The following is an 18306-nucleotide window of genomic DNA, read 5'->3' as shown; positions in this document are numbered from 1 at the left end:
CTGGGTTAATGGTTGGACTTGATGATCTTAAAGGTCTTTTCCAACCCAAACAATTCTCTATGGAGTCTGCCTGCCCTAGGTACCACAAGCCACCATGCTGGGGCAAGGTGCACCTCAAGGTGACCACCAAAGAGCTGACCCAGGTTTGATGGGGAGGTAGGGTGACACCACGTTGAGGTTCTCACTCCTGTTCTCCCCCAGGGCTGGATAAAGAAGCCACCCTGCCCCACGGCCGGCTGGGGCTTTCTAGCCCCCAGGGTGGTGGTGGTGGTGGTGGTGTTTTATGGCTGGGCGGAGCGGTGAAGACATCCATCCCTCATGGCAAACAAAGTGGGTTTGACCAAACAACAGCCTTGGGAGCGGTCGCCCTCTCCTAGGCCAAGCAGGAACCTCCAGGAAAACATCAAGGAACCCTGCCCAGAAGATGACCCTCTGTTCAACCCCCACCTGCTCCACCATGCACAGCGAGCAGAAGCCCAAAGCCACCCAACAAGTTCAGATCTGTGTGGCCAGTGGAGACCATCAGGTATGTTCTCCCAGCAGCTTGTAAATCAAGCAGAGACAAGTGTACCCAGGTCAGAGCTGGTGGGTGGCATCCGGGAAGTCCTCAGGGACAAATGCTGTCAATCACAGACCCATAGGACAGCTTAGGTTGGCCCTGGAAAGATCCAGGTGCAACCAGGTCCAACCTTCCATGAAGAAGGGACCCTAGATAGGATTGATTATCTTGCAAACCATCCAGGTTCGTCCTGAGGACCTCTAGCGATGAGGACTCTACTGTGTCCCTGGAAGGTTCTTCCAGGGAACAACTGGTCTCACTGTACAACCCAAGTTGAGATGAAACCTCTCCCAGTACCCACTGCCCCTTGTCTTGTCCACGTGGCTCCTTGGAAGCCTCCACCATTTGAGTACTGGACTACTGTGATGAGGTCCCCTCACAAGTCTTCTCTCCAGGGAGGAGAGACCAAACTCCTTCAGCCTTTCCTCCTACAGCAGGCTCTCCAGCACTTTGACCATCATTCTGACCTTCCTCAGGACCCTCTCCACTCTGTCTGCTTCCTTCTTGACTTGTGGGGACCAGAACTGGACACACCAGAGGTTGTACCCAACAAGAAGGTGGTTGGGAACCATCAGCATGGACTGAAAATGGGCTCAAAGGACAGGCCTGGAGGGTGGTGGTCAAGTTCAGGGGGAGGCTGGTCACTGGTGGTGCTCCCCAGAGGTCCACACCAGGTCCCATCTTGTTTCACATCTTCGTTAACAATTAGGATGATGGGACAGGTGTACCCTCAGCAGGTTTGTAGCTGACACCCAACTGGGAGGAGTGGTTGAGGCAGCAGAAGGTTGTGCTGCCACCCAGAGCAACCTCAGCAGGCTGGAGAGATGGTCAGCAGGAACCTCACGGGGTTCAACAAGAACTGCCACATCCTGCACCAGGGCAGGAACAAGCCCAGGCACCAGGACACAGTGGGGAATGCCCAGCAGCTCATCACATGTGGCCCTGGGGGTCTCAGAAGACACTAAGGTGACCATTAGCCAGCAGAGGAACCTGTTGCTCAGAGGGGTTGTGGGGTCTCTGGTTTTGGAAGATACTCAAAACTCAACTGGAGGCAGTCCCTGCCAGCCCTTCCGCGCTTCTTCAACTTGAGACAAGTTTTTGGAGGAGGCAAATTCCTCCCAAATTCTCCAGTTCTTCCAAATTCCTTCCGAATTCTTCAATTATGCAGCAAATTGGGTTTGGATGAGACACCCAGCACCAGAGGTCCTTGCTGGGGCTCCTACCCCTCTGCAGCACAATGTCAAGGTGACCAAAGTCGGTCACCTTTTATCAGAACCAAAATCCTTCCAGCTCTCAGGAGGGAACATGTGGCCGAGCAGCACCCACTCCCCACAGGGAGACAGCGCTCAGTGCAGCGGTCCGGGTCCCACGGGAGGGTGTAGGGCACGCGAGGCCTCTGAAGGAAATTTTTTTCTCTTTTCCTGCAGCTCACACTTAGGATTTAGCGGCCACCAAAAACAGTTATCAAGACCTGCAAGTAGTATTTTTAAGCGCCCTGTGTAAACCCCTAGCAGGCTCATGTATTTCAGAACAGACATGAAACCCTGCCAGGCCATTTTGGGAACAAAAAGGGAAAATTTAGTGAGTTCTGGTCAGGGTAACCCCATGCTCACACAGCTACTGCTGCCCTTCTCAGGGCAGCACCCCCCACCAGCTGGGAGGAGGATCAAGTAAATCCCCAAAACCAAACACCAAGGCCCCGAGCCGTGAGAAATAACACGCTCATAAATCAGTCTCTCACTTTATTTGACCACCACCCCATTGCGTTGCCCCTCATTCCTGGCATCTCACATATTTCTTTGTCGTTTATTTGTTCCCACAGCCGATCCCTGACCTGTTTGGGCAGCGATACGGTGAGGGAAAGCGCCGCGGGGAGGCCGGGCAGCCCCGGGTAACCTTACCGGCCAGGCCTCAGCAGCGGGGGGAGATCACGGCCAGCGGGGCTGGAGGGGGGAACCCTCCCCGCCAGAGGCCGGGCAGGCGGAGGGGCTACCGCGGAGAGGCTCTGGGGGGCTGAGGGGGGAGGGGCGGCAGCGCGGGGGCACAAGGGCCCCGCCGAGTGGCAGCTCCACAGCAGCCTGGCCGCGCCCCCCCCACTCCCGCAGCGGGGCCGGTCCCGCCGCTTCACAAAATGGCGGCCTGGGGAGTGAGGCCGGGCCCAGCCCGACCCGCGGCCTCGCGTAGGGCCGCCCGCCGCGCCCGGGGCCCGACCAGCCCGCCGGGGCAGCGCCGAGCGGCGGCGGAGGGCGACAGCCACCGCACGCCTCGCACCGCCCGCCCAGGCCCGCTTCGCGCCCCGCGCCGGAAGTGCCGCCGCCTGAGCCAATAGGCGCTCGGCGCAGCACGATGACGTCAGGGACTGCGCCGGCGCTGCCAATAGAGAGTCGCCGCGGCGTCTTGACGTTCTCGGTGTGCGTCGGCGCACATGCGCGCGGGGGCTCCCTGCCGGCCCGGCGTGCGGCTGGGGCGGGAGAGGTCAGGCCCGGGGGGTGGCGGGCTCGGCCCGGGGGCGTAGGACCGGGCCCGCGGGGTGGGGGTGAGGGCCCGGGGGGCGGGGGTGAGGGCCTGGGGGCGGTGGGCCGGGCTCGGGGCCGTAGGACTGAGCCTGGGGGACGTTGGGCCCTGTCCTGGAGGGGAGGGCCGGGCCTGGGGGGCTCTAGGAGTAATCGGCCAGGCCCAGGGGGGCTCTGAGGGGATATAGCCCCATGAGATGTGGGCCGAGCCCGGGGGAGTCTGAGGGGAATCGCCCTGGGAGGGGTGGGCCAAGCCCAGGGGCTCTGAGGGGTACGGGCTGGGCAGGGAAGGAAGGAACCCAGGGAGAGCGGTGTTTGCAAAACTGAGAGTAACTGGGGAGATGGGGCTGTGTCCCTGGAGGTCTGGGTGAGGCCCAGTTGAGACTGGTGAGGGGCTGGGTGTGCTCCAGACCCGCTGCCAGCCACTGTGGAATGGCTGTGTGCTGCCTTGGAGAGCAGTGCTGGAGTTTGGCAGCTCCTAAGAGGGGGTCTGGCAACAGGTTAGCCCCAGCAGGGAAGCACATAGCCTCATCCACAGCAGTGCTTTGCCATTCGATCATCAGAAAGCTTTCACTGCCTCTTCACATCCAGTATTGCTGGTCGAAACAGTCCGTTCCTCAGAACCATTACCAGAAGCTGGCTGCTTCCTCTTTTTTTATCTCTGAAATTCTCCTGCTCCTAAAGTGTCTCTTTTCCTTTCATAGAGTTCTTGAAATGTGGCGCTGACCACCAGCTGGTTACCACCCCCGACCTTCCTTTCCCCCATGCCTCCCACCATGGCAGCCCGCTTGGTGCGACGCTGCTGCTGGCGGCACTTCAGTGCCTTCATCTCTCCCCCCTCGGCAGTCCCAGCTTCTCTGCTGGTGCCAGCTGGGAAGGTGGCAGTGGCAAGAGCTCTGCCTCAAGCACCTTTTGCTTCATTTCATACTTCGAGCCCTTCCAGCTGGGCAGATGGATTCTCGGTTAAAGAGCAGGTGGAGGACACCACCAGAAACCCAGAGCACAGAGTGATCGTGGAACTTATTGAAACAGCCACGAGCCCTCAGGACCTCCTCCAGCTGAGCGAGCTCCATGTTCTTAACAGCAACCAATCCTCCCTAGTAATTACTCAACTTTCCCGGCTCGCAGCAGAAAAAAACCTGGAAACTAAGAGCATTCTGCAGGATGAACGTTTCCAACAGCTCATTGGCATCATGGATTCCCAGGTAAGTTCCCTCCTGGCTGCAGAAGCGTTTTGGGGAAAGAATACAATGTGGAAAGCAGAGAGTGCTCCTGGGATTGAACAGCGCGGGCAGCTGGAGCCAGCTGCTCATTTAGGGTTTGTACTTCTCCCTTTCCAAGTGAAAAATGAAGTTGAGGGGACCAGGAGGTGAAATTACCAGCTCTAGGCAGGATACCTGATTGTTTCTATCTAAAAGTGCTGCTTCTCATATTGGAGACAAAACGGAGCAGAGAGATCATCTTCGTTAAAAGCTGCCTTGCTCCTGCTCCTGTGAATTTTCAGTTCTGTCAGTAAGATAAAGCTGCATCTTTGCCAGTTAGTGGCAAAGGTACATCAGAGCTACTCAGGCAAACAGCAGAGAAGCCAGCAGGTAAGATGGGGCATCTGAAGGGAAGCAGTGCACTGTGCCTGGCACATTGTGCTGTCAGACCTCAGCAACCCCATCAAATTCAGCATCATCTGCTGTGGTTGCTGCTGGCTCAGCCAGCTGCTGCAGAAATACCTGCAGCTTGTGGGCCCCACATCATGGGGTTACAGGATGGTTTGGGTTGGAAGGGATCTTTGAAGACCATCCAATCCCAGCCCCTGGCACAGGCAGGAACCCCTTCCCCCAGCCCCGGTGGCTCCCAGCCCCGTCCAGCCTGGCCTTGGGCACTGCCAGGGCTGGGGCACCCACAGCTGCTCTGGGCAGCCCGTGCCGGCACCTCACCACCCTCACAGGGAAGGATTTCTCCCTCAGCTCTGATCTCCATCTGCCCTCTCTCAGTGTAAAGCCATTCCCACCTTGTCCTGTCGCTACAGGCCTTGGTAAAAAGTCTCTCTCGGTCTTTCTTGTAAGCCCCCTTTGTATACTGAAAGGCCACAAGATGGTCTCCCTGGAGCGTTCTCTTCCCCAGAGGGTAGAGTAGAAAGGCAGAGCCCCCTCCCTCACCCTGCCAGCCACGCTGCTGGGGATGCAGCCCAGGGCACGGGGGGCTTTCTGGGCTGCAGGTACACGTGGCTGCATCATGTCCCATTTTTCACCCACCGGTACCCCAAGTACTTCTCTGCAGGGCTGCTCTGAATCCCTTCATCCCCCAGCCTGTGCTGGTACTGGGGGTCACCCAGACCTGTGAACCTGCCTCGTTGAACTTGATGAGGTTCCTGGCAGGGCTCTCTCTTGGGGTACAAGTGTTCTGCAGATGCATCATATTTCTCCTGATCCATGATCTCTGTTCCCCAAAACCTGACAAAGGATAGCAGAGAGGTAGGATTTGTCCTGAGGGTGCCCGGTTAGCTCCGTTGAGCTGAAATGCTTCCATGCTGCTGTGTTTGGGGTGAAAGTACTACTCCAGCTGATCTACACGGTCCTGTGTCACTATCACCGCAGATCAAAGGGGTGCCCGTGTCCCTGGGGACCCCTCAATAGGGAAGGGATGCCCCAGAGCTGGCAAAGCCAAGCTGGTGCGCTGCAGGAGTGATAATGACAAGCAAGGCAGTGTGACCGAACTGTAGGAAACTGCCAAGAGGGATGTGGCTAGGGATTTTGAGCTGTAAAGAAAGCAAACTTGCTGCAAACACTATTATCCTTCTCCAACAAGCTGTTAACTGCAAACGCAGTCGTAGATAACCAAATGTAAGAGGTCACTGTGTAGATGCAAAGACACTCTGATGGAAAAAAACTAAAATTAATTGGCTTGCAATGGCCTCGTGGAGAGGAGCCAGAGATTTTGAGCAGTGTATGAGGTGTGGGCCAAGACAGTATTGAGGGAAGGGGCTCTTAACAGACTGTGTGGTGAGTTTTGTACATGTGAGTGGGTGACAAAGGCAAGGGATCAGCCAGGGGAGCCATCGGGTTCTCATTGTGACCTTCCAAGTAACCCCAGGCAAGTGACAGGAGCTGCTTGTTTTCTCAGCTGCATCCTGGTCTGTGATTTTTCAGATTTTAGCAGAACAGCCTGGCAGCACTCAGGCCGTTCTTGTGCTTAGGGTGCTGAACCATTCCTGAGCACCGCTTTAGGAATTTGCCATGGCAGTGGAAGTGCTGGAGTTTGGACAGGCCAGAGTGTTAAGCCTTTGTTTGTCCAAACCCGCATGGTGTCTCCTGTGTGAAATTTAACATCTCATGGCCCTGCCTCCCTTGCCTCCTTGCACGGTCACTCTGAGAAGCAACTCCTCGTTTCTGAAATAGTTTTGTAATATTGGGATGTTCCGTCAAGCAAGCGCTGCGCTCTAGCGGGGCGGCTGGCACAGTGATGCTTTCTGAAGGGCCCGTTAGAACCGATGTTGTGCTAAGGATCAGGTTTGGTTTTACACAAATCAGAAGAGCTTTCAGGCTGGAATTGCCTTTTAGTGCTGCATGGCAGCAGCAGAGCACAGCTGGGGAAGCTTGGGCTGGAAATAGAGGTGCCTGGCATTCCCTGATGGGTGCTGAAAGAGACAGAAGCTGGAAGATCAATGGCTGATGAAAAACCACAAGCTCTGCCTTGCATCAGCTGCTGGTGGGAAAGCAGCCGGCAGTGGCCAGAGAAGTTCAGTGGGCAGTGTGGGACTGGGCAAATCCTGCTGCTCTCAACAGTGGGATTAGTGCACAGCCTCCTTTCAGTAACATGGAGAGAAATCGGGGCTTTTAGGGTAAACCTGAGGTGCTGAGGTGAGTCAGAGTCCCGTGGCATTCTCCTAAGACCCTCAAGTTTCTGCCCCTGAGCTATAAGACTTCCCCACTACTCTTAGTTTTACCAGCCCCACCAGCTTAAGTGCCTCTAAAGGAGCGGAAAGTCTAGTTAAATGTTTCACCCAGCTGGTGGCAAATCTGTGTAAGTTCCTCCTCTGAGGCAGAGAGAGTTCACCACCCCTATGGCAGCTCTGTAAGCGACGTGCGGTTACCTCTCGAGGCTCATCCACGCTGCTGGGATCGGTGCGTGCCTTCAGCTTGTGGTACAGGCATTGAGGTTCCTCTTCCTCACCAGGGCACCAGGCTGCTCCAGTCTGTATCACGACTGTGCAGGAGCACAGGTCTCGCGTCATGGTGAGGGACAGCTGGATGTCCTCGGACCGAGGAGGACTCTTGCTTCCAGCTCGACGCTGTGTAGCTGTTTCTGGAGAGAGAGCATTGCCTGGTGTTTGGTGTGGCTGGCAACTGAATACTCTCGTGCTGTCTCTGATCAACACCTTTCTCTTATTTCCCTTTGCTGCCAGATTTCTCAGGTGTGGAATAACACTTTGGTGAACCTCCTGAAGAGTCTCTACTCTCTGGGGATGGACAGAAACAGGAGGGAGATGCAGTCGGTGGAGCAGGAGGTGCTGTGGCGACTGCGACGCCTCACCTTCAAGCAGCTCGCCTCTCTGGCAGAGTTCTTGGTGATCAGGCTGGGGAAGGAGAGCAGGCTGCTGAATGAAGTCATCAAGAAGCTGGAGCTGCGTTGGACGGAGCTTGAGGGCACCCGAACTGTGGTGATGCTGATGAGCAAGGTCGGGCACATCTCCCCGACTCTGATGGACCGGCTGGAGGACAAGGTACGGGCTGGGGCTCTCCTTTCTGCCTCCGTTCCCTTCAGACAGGCCACCTCCCGCAGCTGATGACAGTGGGAGGGAGAGCCCCGTCCCCTTCACCCATCCTGCATTCCACACAGGCTGCGCTCGTCGCTGCTCCAGAGTACTTCGGTGTGTGGTTACGAGTTGCTCTTTAAGCAGCTTCCCATGCATGGGTGCTTCTATCAGGGGTTTCCATCTGAGGAGCCACATAGGTGGGGGACCTGGCGCTCACCAACCCCTTCCAAGTCCATACTGGTGCGAGTGGGTGCTCACACTGGTCTGCATTGCTGGAACGTGGGCTGAGATGATGCGTTTTACTTTGCAGCTGTGGCAGTTCTGCAGAGAATGCGCTCAAAGTTCCTTAGCTGGCAAGTGGTAACTTGCAGAGCCAGCATAATGCAGCTGCCAAAAATGTCATCCTTCGCTTCCCTGTACAAGCCAGGCTGTGAGGGGAGCTAAGACAAGGAGTGTCCATACTGTCCTTGCCTTCTGGCTGCCCTGGGCACCTGTCATCTTCAAAGGGGACAGGTCTGTCCCCTCCGGTGCTCCATGGGTCCCTATTTCTGTCGCTTGCAGGAGCAGGGAAATGTCCTTTGGGTCAGAGCCGCTACAGGAGCCCTGACTGCAGCTGCGTCAAATTCAGTCCTCGTCCAACCCGTGCTGGGGACTGGCCAAACAGCTGCCACAGCAACAGCTGTAGCTCGTAAGCCCCGCTGTCCCTCTCCCTGGACTCCGGGCATAGATAAATGCTACAGACACAGGTGTGTGATGAGGCAGAATGCTGTAGCTGGATCTGGTGGGGGTTGTCAGCCTATGCAGAGCCCAGACCGGCAGTGTTGGGTTAGCACCCTGCAAATGAGATGGAAATTACAGTGGAAAGCGGGGTGCTGGTCCGGCAGCGGGTGCCTTTCCTCTGTCGGCCTTTGCCTGACAGGGTGTTGCTGTGCCTGGGTGCCGGACACTGAGGTTCTGCCAGCTGAGGGAGGCAGAGCTGGCAGCAGGGAGATCCTGGCTGAGCTCTGGTGAGAGGACAAGGGTCTGCTTCCCTTTGCCCTCTCTCTGTGTGAGCTGCCACGCTCACTGCCAGCCGCTTAGCCTCGCTGCATGCTAAACACTCGCCAGTTACAGTCCCCATCACCCTTGGAGGGGCTCAGCCCGTGGCGACGGCGCATCCCACTCCGTATAAAGCTGGTATCTGCACCTTGCTTTCTGCTTTCCCTTTACATTCCTGCTCAAAACGTTTCTTGGCAGGCTCTGGAGATTGCTGAGCAGTTCAACTCTGATGACATCCGGAAAATAACACTGGCTCTAGCCTACCAGAACCGGCGCTGCGTGCCTCTGCTCCGAGCCTTGTCCTATCACCTGATTCAGAAGCACTCTGAGCTCAGCCTCAACGTCCTGATGGACCTGATTTTCGCCTATGGTAAGTGGTTCGGTTGTACTGGGACCTGCTGGACCTTACGTGTGGCAGAGTCCAGCTGATTCTGGGCACTCAAGCAGGGATTTGATAGCGTTGCTACCACAGCCAGATGAAGGAGAAAGGCTGGCAGGGTATGTTAGGGTGGACCTAGTGTGTCAGCCAGTGCAGCTGGGCAATTTCCAGCTCCAAGCACAGGCAGAGTGAGCCCAGGTACGCTGTTTTTCTTCCAGTGTGTGGAAGGAAGGGGACTTGCAATGAGAGAGTGCTTTGGAAGGGTGGTTGAGGCTTTAGGGAGCCCCTCTCCCTGCAGTGTAGGCAGCTAGTGAGCCAGGATCCCCACAAATGGCCCCAAATCCTTTCTCACCTCCTCCCGTGGCCAGGGATTTTCTTGGGGAGCCCTGGCCCCTGTTACCTCACTTGCAAAACGTTCCTGGTAGCCTTAGTGAGTTCAGGGCTCTTCTGGTCAGAGCAGGATCTGTAGATGGAGACACTGGGGCTAAAATCTGCTACTAGCACTAGGTGGAGGCTGGAGCCATGAGCTGGCGCTGGGACTGAGAGCTGGTGGGTGCGGCAGGACACGGCAGAGACTTGGTCTGACCAGAAGGGATGGGGCCGAGGCAGCTGGGGGAGGCAAAACGGCTCTCTGAGCCTCCTTGGCTCCTAATGAACAGTTTTGTGCTTTCCCTTGTGCCACCACCACCCATCCAGGCACGGCTCCCATGCCAGCTCCTTGTAAGTGGCTGCCGCTTTCTCTTTGCTTCTTTAAGGAAAACTGAATTTCCACCAGCCCCAGGTCTTCCAGAAGATAGCCACCGACCTGCACCCCCACGTTGCCACGATGGCGCCCATCGAGGTGACGCGCTGCATCAGATCCTTCGCCCTCCTCAAGTGGCTCAGCCTGCCACTGTTTGAGGCCATCGCACAGGTGAGGAGGAGAGGGTCTGGGGGGGACAGGGAAGCCCCCGCTGCCACCAGTACAACAGTACAACTGTTATCCACCCCAGTTCCCAGATGGGAGCAGTTTCCCCCCACCTCTCCAGAGATGCTCTCTGGGATGTCATCACTGTTTTCCCTACCCAGCCAGCGGCTGTAATTGAGTCTGACAGGACTCGCTGTTCGTCTTCTGCTGAAGTCAGCACTGGGAATCCGCACTGAGCTGGGGCCAGTCTCAGCTCTGTGTGAGCCTCCAGCCCCGAATGCCAGCGCCGCTTCCCTCCCCAGGTGCCTTCCCAGCTCTGCCCCAGTTTACATGTCTGCATTTTTGCATCTGTACCAGACTGTTAACAGAGCTCTGCTTCCACTCATGGCTTTCCCTTGTGCCAGTATAAAATCCCAGGGAAGGACTAAAAGATCTTTGCCTTGTGTTTTTCCCATCTTGCCACGGGGCTGGATGCATCCTTGGCTGACGCTTTAAATCTTTTCCTGTCTGTACTCAAGTAGGACAGATCTAAACCTCTGGTTTTGCCCCCTGTATCTTCCAGTATGCCCTGGACAACACCAAGCAGCTGCCTGTCACCCTCTTGTGCAGTATCATCCTGTCTTTTGCTCGCCTCAACTTCCAGCCCAGCGGAAGCGAGGACTTCTTCAGCATGGTAACCTTCCTCCTTTCCCCCTCTTCGTCAACCTTCCTCCCTCCCTAGTCAGCAGAAAGGCAGCAGCAGATCTCCTTCTAGCACGTCCCCGTGTGAGAGTGGGTGTCAGATGGCTTGAGCCAGCTGTAAATGGTGTGGGAAATGGGAAGGGGGAGCCCAGAACTCAGGCCAGGCTGAGAAACCTGCACTGCACTGCCCTGGCTGCGTGCGGGGCAGTAGCTGAGCCGATTAGTCCGTGACTGGCTTGAGCCCCACGGGCTCACTTTTCCACCAGACACAAGCAGTGTGTGGGTGTTTACGTTCCCTCCTGAACTCTGGTTGCTGTAATTAGCTCTTTATAATGAGGCCATAGGTGTTGATGGTTGCACGCCCGTTGCTGGCAGAGCTGTGTGGCTTCTCCCAGCTGTGCCAGGCCCCCAGTCTGGTAGTGCTGGGGCTGCTCTCCCGGCTCTGGGGAGCTGTCGAGAAGGATAGAGGCTGCCGCAGGCAGACATACTCGCTGTCTGCCTGGTTGGGGGGAAGGTTGCTGCATCCTGGGGCGAGGAGGCTTGATCAGCTGGAATAGCCGAGCAGAGGGGGAGCCTCCTGCACGGTTCAGCAAGAGGCTGGCAGGAGGTGAGCATGGAGCAGACGCTGTCCTTGGCATCCTCCTGCCTTCCCTGGCTTGTGGAGGCAGCCAGGCTGGCCTCTGAAGTGGAGGAGGGAGTCACCTTGACCTCCCTGGGGACAGATTTATGCTGATGATTTCCAGAGAGGAGCTGCATTGTTGCTGAGTAAGCGGGCATTGGCCAAGCACCAGGCAGAGAGGGAGCGTGGCCTGCCCAGCCCCCCTGCAATGGATGCGCAGTTTGAGAAGGGGACCAGGTACACGGGTGTTCCTAACCAGCAGCACGCTGCACCCCACCCCAGGGCAGCCTCTCCCTCGTGGCCAGGCCAGCCTGGGCAGCAGGTCTCCTTGAGGCTGTGAGAAGGGCAAGGTGTGGAAGTAGCATCCAGGGCTCTGGGCTCCCCCTGCCAGCATTACTCGTGGTCACTGTGAAGGGGCATTTTGTAGCAAGTGCAAAAGTACTCGGTTTTGAGGCATTGTGGAAAAGTTTTCCTGGTTTAAAGAGTAGAAACCCCTGCAGGGTATAGAGCTTCAGGCTCTTGCTGTGATTCCTGGACAGGCACAGAGACACCACTGATACAGTTTCAGACCCCTCCAGCTCTGCTTACAGCAGGTTTCCATTGCAGACCCCGAAGGGGTTTATCACCTCCAGCCCTCCCTTTTCTGAACGCTACCCTTGTGGCAGGGCTGGCCGCAGTAGTGCATTACCCCTGGCTGCTGCAGTGACACGGCAGCAACACAGCATCCCGGTCCAGCGACCCACAGCTCGTGAGCTGCAGGGCCATGTTAGAGCGATCTTAAAATCTTTCAAATGACCCAGGGGAGAAGTACAGCTGTGGAGGAGACAGCACCCATCAGGTGCACCATAATGCTTCAGGGATCTGTCAAGCTGCCAGACCTGCGTGTTGATCACAAGATCAAGGCATCAGCAGCGTTACGCTGAGCTGAGCTGTTTGGTTTCTCTCTCTGCAGGTCCACGAGGAACTCCAGGGCCAGCTGAACAGCCTGGAGCCTCACCTGCTGACGGACCTGGTATGGTCGCTCTGTGTGCTGCAGCAGGCCAAGGCTCCCTACCTGCAGCGAGTGCTGGCGCCTGACTTCTGCGCTCAGATCCGAGGTGAGCCGAGTGTCTCTGCCGGTGGGACGGGGACCGAGAACCTCAGACCTGGGACAGGGAGTGGGGATACTGAGCCTGGTCTGTCTAAATTTGAGTTAACAGGTTGTTAACTGTTAACCAGGAGGGACTCTCCCAGAACTGTGTCCAGTGGTGGGCTCCCCAGTTCCAGAGGGACCAGGAACTACTTGGAGAGGGCCCAGCGGGGGCTGCGAGGCTGATGAGGGGACGGGAGCCTTCCCCACAGGAGGGAAGGCCGAGAGGGCTGGAGAGGAGCAGACTGTTCAGCCTGGAGAGGAGCAGGCTCGGGGGCCCTTATCGATGCCCACAGGCGCCTCCAGGGCGGTGGCAGGAGGACGGGGCCAGGCTCCTGCCAGGGGTGCCCAGCGGCAGGACAAGGGGCAGCGGGCACAGGCTGCACCACAGGCAGCTCCTGCGGAACCTGGGGACAAACTTCTTTCCCCGGAGGGTGCCGGGCGCTGGCACAGGCTGCCCGGAGAGGCTGTGGGGTCTCCTTCTCTGGAGCCATCCCAACCCGCCGGGACGTGGCTCTGTGCAGCCTGCCCTGGGAGAGCTGCTTCAGCAGGGGGGTGGGTTGGGGGGGCTCCAGGGGGCCCTTCCAGCCCCGGCCATCCTGTGAATCAATCTCACTGGGAGTGGTTCTCATGGATCCCCCCCCACAGCTCTGTGCAGGGCAGCAGCACCAGCGGAGCTGGGCTAGTGAGAGCCATGGCCTCCAGCTCCAGTAGCCCCTTGGATTTGTGCCTGCGTGTGATGGGGGCGAAGGAGAACAAGACAGTGATGGCAGAGGGGATCCACTCAAGCCATCCTCCTCCATGCTGTGCTGCTCGTGCCTTCACTGCTCGTTCCCTGTGCTCTCTTCTGCCTGGCTCCCTGGGTTGGGTTCTGCCCACTGGCTGCTCTTCTGCCGGCCCCTGGCCCAGCCTGAAGTCGAATGTTACATGGCTGGAGCAGCGCTCGCAGGGTTGAAGCACAGCAGGGTGACACGTTGCCCCCGACCTTGTGGTGGCTATCACATGCCCCGATCACAGCTTGCAGCTCTGCTCCAGCACTACCTGTGTGCTTCCCCCAAGACCTCAAGAAGAGACAGGAAGGCTTGGTGTCTCCTGACAAAACGGTGACTGCTGGGGATGTGCAGCCCTGTCAAATTCAGTCCTGGCCTCCTCTGTGGCAGGGACTGGCCAGCCAGCTGCCACAGCAACCTCGGTAGTGTGTGAGCCCCACATCCCCCGCTGTGGGACCCCAGGGATAAAATCACACCACAGACATTGGGCTCCAATGGGGCTGCCCCCACCAAACGAGGAGCCTGTTTGGCTCGGCCAGCTCGTGGTGGCTTCCTGCGAGTGCCCAGAGCTGGAGCAGGGCCAGGAACTCCCCCGGCGTTTGGCCTCTGGAGATCTGTATCTCCATGCCAGCAGGCTGGGACCCATCACGGGGGCATCAGAACCTGGAATCCCCATCGGACAGGCTATGCAGGCCACTGGATGAAGATTCAGACCCTGCTATGGGCCATGTCTCTAGCTCTGCTTCTCTCCTCCTGCCAGGTGATCAGTCCCTCAAGGCCCAGAACTTACAAGTGAAGCTCATTCACATCAATGCTGCTGCCAAGCTGGAAAGTCCCGGCTATCGGGGGCCATTCCTGCCACCGGAGATGCTGAGTGCTGCGGAGCCAGCGGGGGAGAAGGTCACCATGCTGCAGAGCTATCTGCGGGAGGCATTGGCAGGGGTGCTGGGGAACCAGGAACACGGGCGCTTCGATGTCAGCACCATCTACGGCTGGCAGATCGGTGAGTATGTCCTCTCCTCACCTCCGCAGGCAGCAGCGGGACCCCACGGGGCTCTGCCTGGGGGAGGGAGCTCAATTTGAGGGCTCAGATACGGCTGCCAGGCTTTATCCCCCCTCATTCTTTAGCCTCACGCCCCTCTGCCTCCTCATCGCAGCTGCCCTGTCTTGTTTCATCTCCTGCCAGAATCTGACTCTCAAGGCAGAGCAGAAACCACAGCCCAGGGCATGGCTGTGGGTAGCAGATGCGGGAGAAAAGCCCTTCTGCAGCCGGGCAGCACCACGGCTGGTGCCCCTGCCCTCCCTGCCGCACCCACGGCTTTTGCAGCCCACCCAAGCTCCCCCAGCTCCCTGTTCTCCTGCAGCCCTGTCAAATTCGGTCCCTGCCTCCCTCCATGGTGGGGACCGGCCAACCGGCTGCCACAGCAACTTCCGTGGTCCACGGGACCCACGTCCCCTTACTGTGGGACACTGGGGGATAAAATCACACCACGGACATGTCTTCTGCCCAGGGAGATCTATAGGAAGCAGACGGTGCCCTTTGGCAGTGTGAGGAGGGGGCTGTACCCTGGCTGCGCGTGCGGTGCTGCTCCATGGCTTCAGCAAGGATGGGGTTTTGGCAAGGGAGCATGGGACCTCGCGCGCTCTGCGTCACCAGCCTCCGGGCAGATGGTGTGAGCAGTGTCCAGGTGGGTCTCAGGAGTCCTTCTGTTCCCTCCTCTCTGTGCAGATGCCGAGATGGTGGTGAACAGTGAAAATAAACCTCTCCCCCTGAAGGACTTTGCTGCTCCCCATCTGCTCTGCTCAGAAGGGACAAAGCCACTGCCGCCGGGTGCCAGGAGGTGGGTCTGGGCTCAGCTGTGCCCCGCCGTCTGGGTAGGAGCTCGGGGGGAGAGGAGGGGGAGGGCTGTGCCTTCGTGGTGCTGAGGATCTGTGGGCTCTGCACCTCCTGGTCACCGTGGCCAGTGGCTCATGGCAGAGCTGCAGGGGTTGCCAGCGTGCTGAGGATGCTGTGCCCAGCTACGTCCCCCCCTTGCTTGAGAGCAGGAGAGAGTGGGAACAGGACAGAAATTGGGGTAGAGCTCTGCCAGTGTCCCTGGGGTAACATTTTGGAGCCAGAGGCTGCTCTTGCCAGCCAGCCCAGTGGAGGCACAGCAGGGGAGGGGGGCACATACTGGTCATGGCAGTGGTTTTCTCTCTGAAGAGAGCTTCTGCCAGGGCTGTCTACTACAGAGCCCGGCTGTCTGCAGGGCCCTGGGGACTGAGCTGCCTCTTTCCTGCCTGGAAAAGGCATCATTGCCCGGCTCAGCTTGCTGCCAGGCCTGGGCTGTGGATAAATTGTGCTTGAGCTGCTGTCCTGGTGCTTCTCTGATGGCTGAGAGGCAGGATAATGGCTCCAGCAGGACAAATCTGTGTCCCAGTGGCGTGGGGCAATTGGCAGGGCCTGCAGCGCCAGGACAAGGGGGAACGGCTTTGCGCTGAGAGAGGGCAGATGGAGATCAGAGCTGAGGGAGAAATCCTTCCCTGTGAGGGCGGCGAGGCGTCGGCACGGGCTGCCCAGAGCAGCTGTGGGTGCCCCAGCCCTGGCAGTGCCCAAGGCCAGGCTGGACGGGGCTGGGAGCCACCGGGGCTGGGGGAAGGGGGCCCTGCGCGTGGCAGGGGTGGGACTGGGGGGGCTTTAAGGGCCCTTCCAACCCAAACCAGTCCATGACTACAATCCGGGCACTGCTGCCAGCCCCACTTGGGCTGCATATGCTCAGCCTCACATCTCATGGCCTCCTGTTCCCCCGTGCATCTCCCAGGGTCGCCTTCCTCCGGTGGGAGTTCCCCAACTTCAGCAACAGAAGCAAGGACCTGCTGGGTCGCTACGTCATGGCCCGGCGCCACATCCAGGCAGCCGGTTTCCTCGTGGTGGACGTGAGTAGTTGTGGGGAACATCAGGGGGTCTCTAATTCCATGGAGATGGAGGAGCGGACACCATCCTGAGGGGCACACCAGCTTCCTTCTTGCTCCCCTCCCCTTCCTGATGGGTCTGGGTCCCACACAGCAGGGCAGAGCCCCACGTCAGCCTGGAGCGCTCCATGGTGCCCACAGCTCCCTGTGGGGTGGCTCAGCACCCTGCCTGCCCCAGGATTAGCTGCCATGATCCCCTCCAGGCCACCTGTTAGGCAGCCCGGAGGTGGCAGCGTGGGGATCGGTAATCGAGGAGGACAGCAGACAAGGTCTTAGGGCGCTGATCCCCTGCACCGAGGCCCTGGGCTCCAGTGGGGTCATGCGTTATTTAGCTTCCCGGGGGTAATTATAGCTCTCCTGGCAGGCAGCGAGCCCTGCTGTCCTGCGGGCTCCTTGGGGGGAGGAGGGTGATGGCTGGGTGCTGCCTTCACAGGCAGGGAGCCGTCCCTCTGCCCTGCGGAGCTGGGTCAGCCCCAGCTCGGCTGAGCTGTGTGCCAGCAGCATGGCTCCTGGGCTGGAGGGCCACGTGTCCCCCCAGAGCGGCATCGCCGTTTCCCCAGAGTGGTCTCCCTAGCCTGTCCTCTGCTTCCCCATGAGGGCCCCGAGCTTCAGCACCTCCCCAGTGTCCTCCCTGCAGCCCTCGGCGCTGCTGCCGTGCTTTGAGGCTGATGCGAAGTGAGGTTTGAGGTTCACCGGCGCTGGTTTTCCCAGGCACTTGCATAACCCACCCCCCCACAGCCCCCGCGCTGGCTGGCTGGGGCAGGGGGGAGGTGGGAGGAGGAAGAGGAGGGGAAGTATCACTTCCTGCAGCTTCAGCCTTGTCTCCTGGCTACTAAATCCAGAGAGGGGTGGGCGGTGGGATCCCCCCAGACAGGGCTGCTCCCTCGTGCAGGCTGCCGGAGCACTGCCGAGGAACGGCGTCCCGGTGCCGGTGTTTTCACGCAGCTGGAGCCGTCCAGCCAGAAAGCAAGTGCCAGGCTCTTGAACCTCTTCCCCAGCCCTCGTGCCCTCCTCCTGCCTCAAATTCACTCCAAATAAACATTCCACCTGGCTTTCGCCAGGCTGGGGCTGCTGGGAGCAGCCATGGAGAGGAGGATGGGATGGGCCAGCGGTAGGACCATGAAGCCCTGCACGTCCTCTGCATCTCACATGAAAAATTAAGGAGGTTTTGGTGCTCAGCGTGGTCCCCGAGGTGGAGGTGCTGCCCTGAATCAATCCTCCTCTGCCACGGGGAAGGGTGGTCACCGGGGCTGGCCCCGCAGCCGCTCAGCCCGTACCACTTTGGAGCTTTGTGCCATCCCAGCTGCTCACAGAAGCCCGTTGTTCGGTGGTGGTGACACGGGCTAATTTGGGGACAGTCCTGAATTGTCTGCATTTTGGTCCCCTGGGTGTGGACGCCACTGCTGTCATATCTCACAGCCTTGTCAGATTTGGTGCCCACTTATGCCACGATGGGGACTGGCCCAATGGCTGCCACAGCCACGTCCATGCTCTGTGGGCCCCCTGTCCCTGCCATGGGACATCAGGGATCTAAATAAATTATGGATGCTCCTTGGTGGCCAAATGCAGGGCTCTGTTTGTGTCTCAGGGGCTCTGATGGCGTCTCCTCTTCTCCCTGCTGCAGGTTCCCCACTATGAGTTCCTGGACCTGAAGCTGGAGCGGCAGCGGACAGCCTACCTCAGAGACAAGCTCAGCAAGGCCACGGCCAAAGCCATGGCGAGCTAACCGCACCGCTCTGCCGGCCTCTCCGGCAACACCTCTGTTGGAAAACCTGTTCAAATAAATGCACCGCTGTACAGTGCCACAGTTGGGGGGGCCCCCGGTGGCACACCGCGACGTGTTTTCCTGGGGGGGGGAGGTGGCACTGCACCGATGCTTGCCAGGACCCTCATCCCCACAGCTGTGGCTCAGCTCCTGGAGGAGGCAGGCCGGAGCCAGGGTTTGGGATGAAGAGCCATCCTGGCTTCTCTTATTGCTGTCAGTGGGGCAGCTGGGGGGCAGCGCAGTG

General features: G+C 58.7%; 1 protein-coding gene and 5 non-coding genes across 6 annotated transcripts; all 6 read left to right on the top strand.

Annotated features, from left to right (window-relative positions):
• Positions 1–2946: 2946 nt before the first annotated feature.
• On the top strand, positions 2947–18104 carry TBRG4 (transforming growth factor beta regulator 4). Its single transcript, XM_037386062.1, has 11 exons — positions 2947–3034; positions 3777–4277; positions 7472–7789; positions 9059–9230; positions 9995–10152; positions 10709–10819; positions 12399–12543; positions 14106–14348; positions 15075–15186; positions 16147–16261; positions 17922–18104. The coding sequence occupies exons 2-11, from the start codon at positions 3837–3839 to the stop codon at positions 18021–18023; spliced, it is 1917 nt and encodes a 638-aa protein (XP_037241959.1). The 5' UTR covers positions 2947–3034; positions 3777–3836; the 3' UTR covers positions 18024–18104.
• LOC119147922 lies at positions 4728–4855 on the top strand. The gene has a single exon (XR_005104234.1). It is a non-coding gene; the product is annotated as a small nucleolar RNA SNORA5 (small nucleolar RNA).
• LOC119147917 lies at positions 8431–8568 on the top strand. The gene has a single exon (XR_005104230.1). It is a non-coding gene; the product is annotated as a small nucleolar RNA SNORA5 (small nucleolar RNA).
• Positions 13695–13832, top strand: LOC119147920. Its single transcript, XR_005104232.1, has one exon. It is a non-coding gene; the product is annotated as a small nucleolar RNA SNORA5 (small nucleolar RNA).
• On the top strand, positions 14705–14845 carry LOC119147919. The gene has a single exon (XR_005104231.1). It is a non-coding gene; the product is annotated as a small nucleolar RNA SNORA5 (small nucleolar RNA).
• LOC119147921 lies at positions 17712–17848 on the top strand. Its single transcript, XR_005104233.1, has one exon. It is a non-coding gene; the product is annotated as a small nucleolar RNA SNORA5 (small nucleolar RNA).
• Positions 18105–18306: the final 202 nt, after the last annotated feature.

This window comes from Falco rusticolus, chromosome 4 (assembly GCF_015220075.1).
Source record: "Falco rusticolus isolate bFalRus1 chromosome 4, bFalRus1.pri, whole genome shotgun sequence".
In the NCBI taxonomy this organism is placed as follows: domain Eukaryota; kingdom Metazoa; phylum Chordata; class Aves; order Falconiformes; family Falconidae; genus Falco; species Falco rusticolus.
Note: the sequence above shows the minus strand (reverse complement) of the source record. Positions and strands in the feature narration are given on the sequence as shown.

Bases quoted from the DNA above. Each gene is read 5' to 3' on its own strand.
- TBRG4 (XM_037386062.1), top strand. From the start codon at position 3,837: ATGCCTCCCACCATGGCAGCCCGCTTGGTGCGACGCTGCTGCTGGCGG. The intron at 12,544-14,105 runs GTGAGCCGAGTG...TCCTCCTGCCAG, and splicing joins CTTCTGCGCTCAGATCCGAG to GTGATCAGTCCCTCAAGGCC. The intron at 16,262-17,921 runs GTGAGTAGTTGT...TCCCTGCTGCAG, and splicing joins CCGGTTTCCTCGTGGTGGAC to GTTCCCCACTATGAGTTCCT.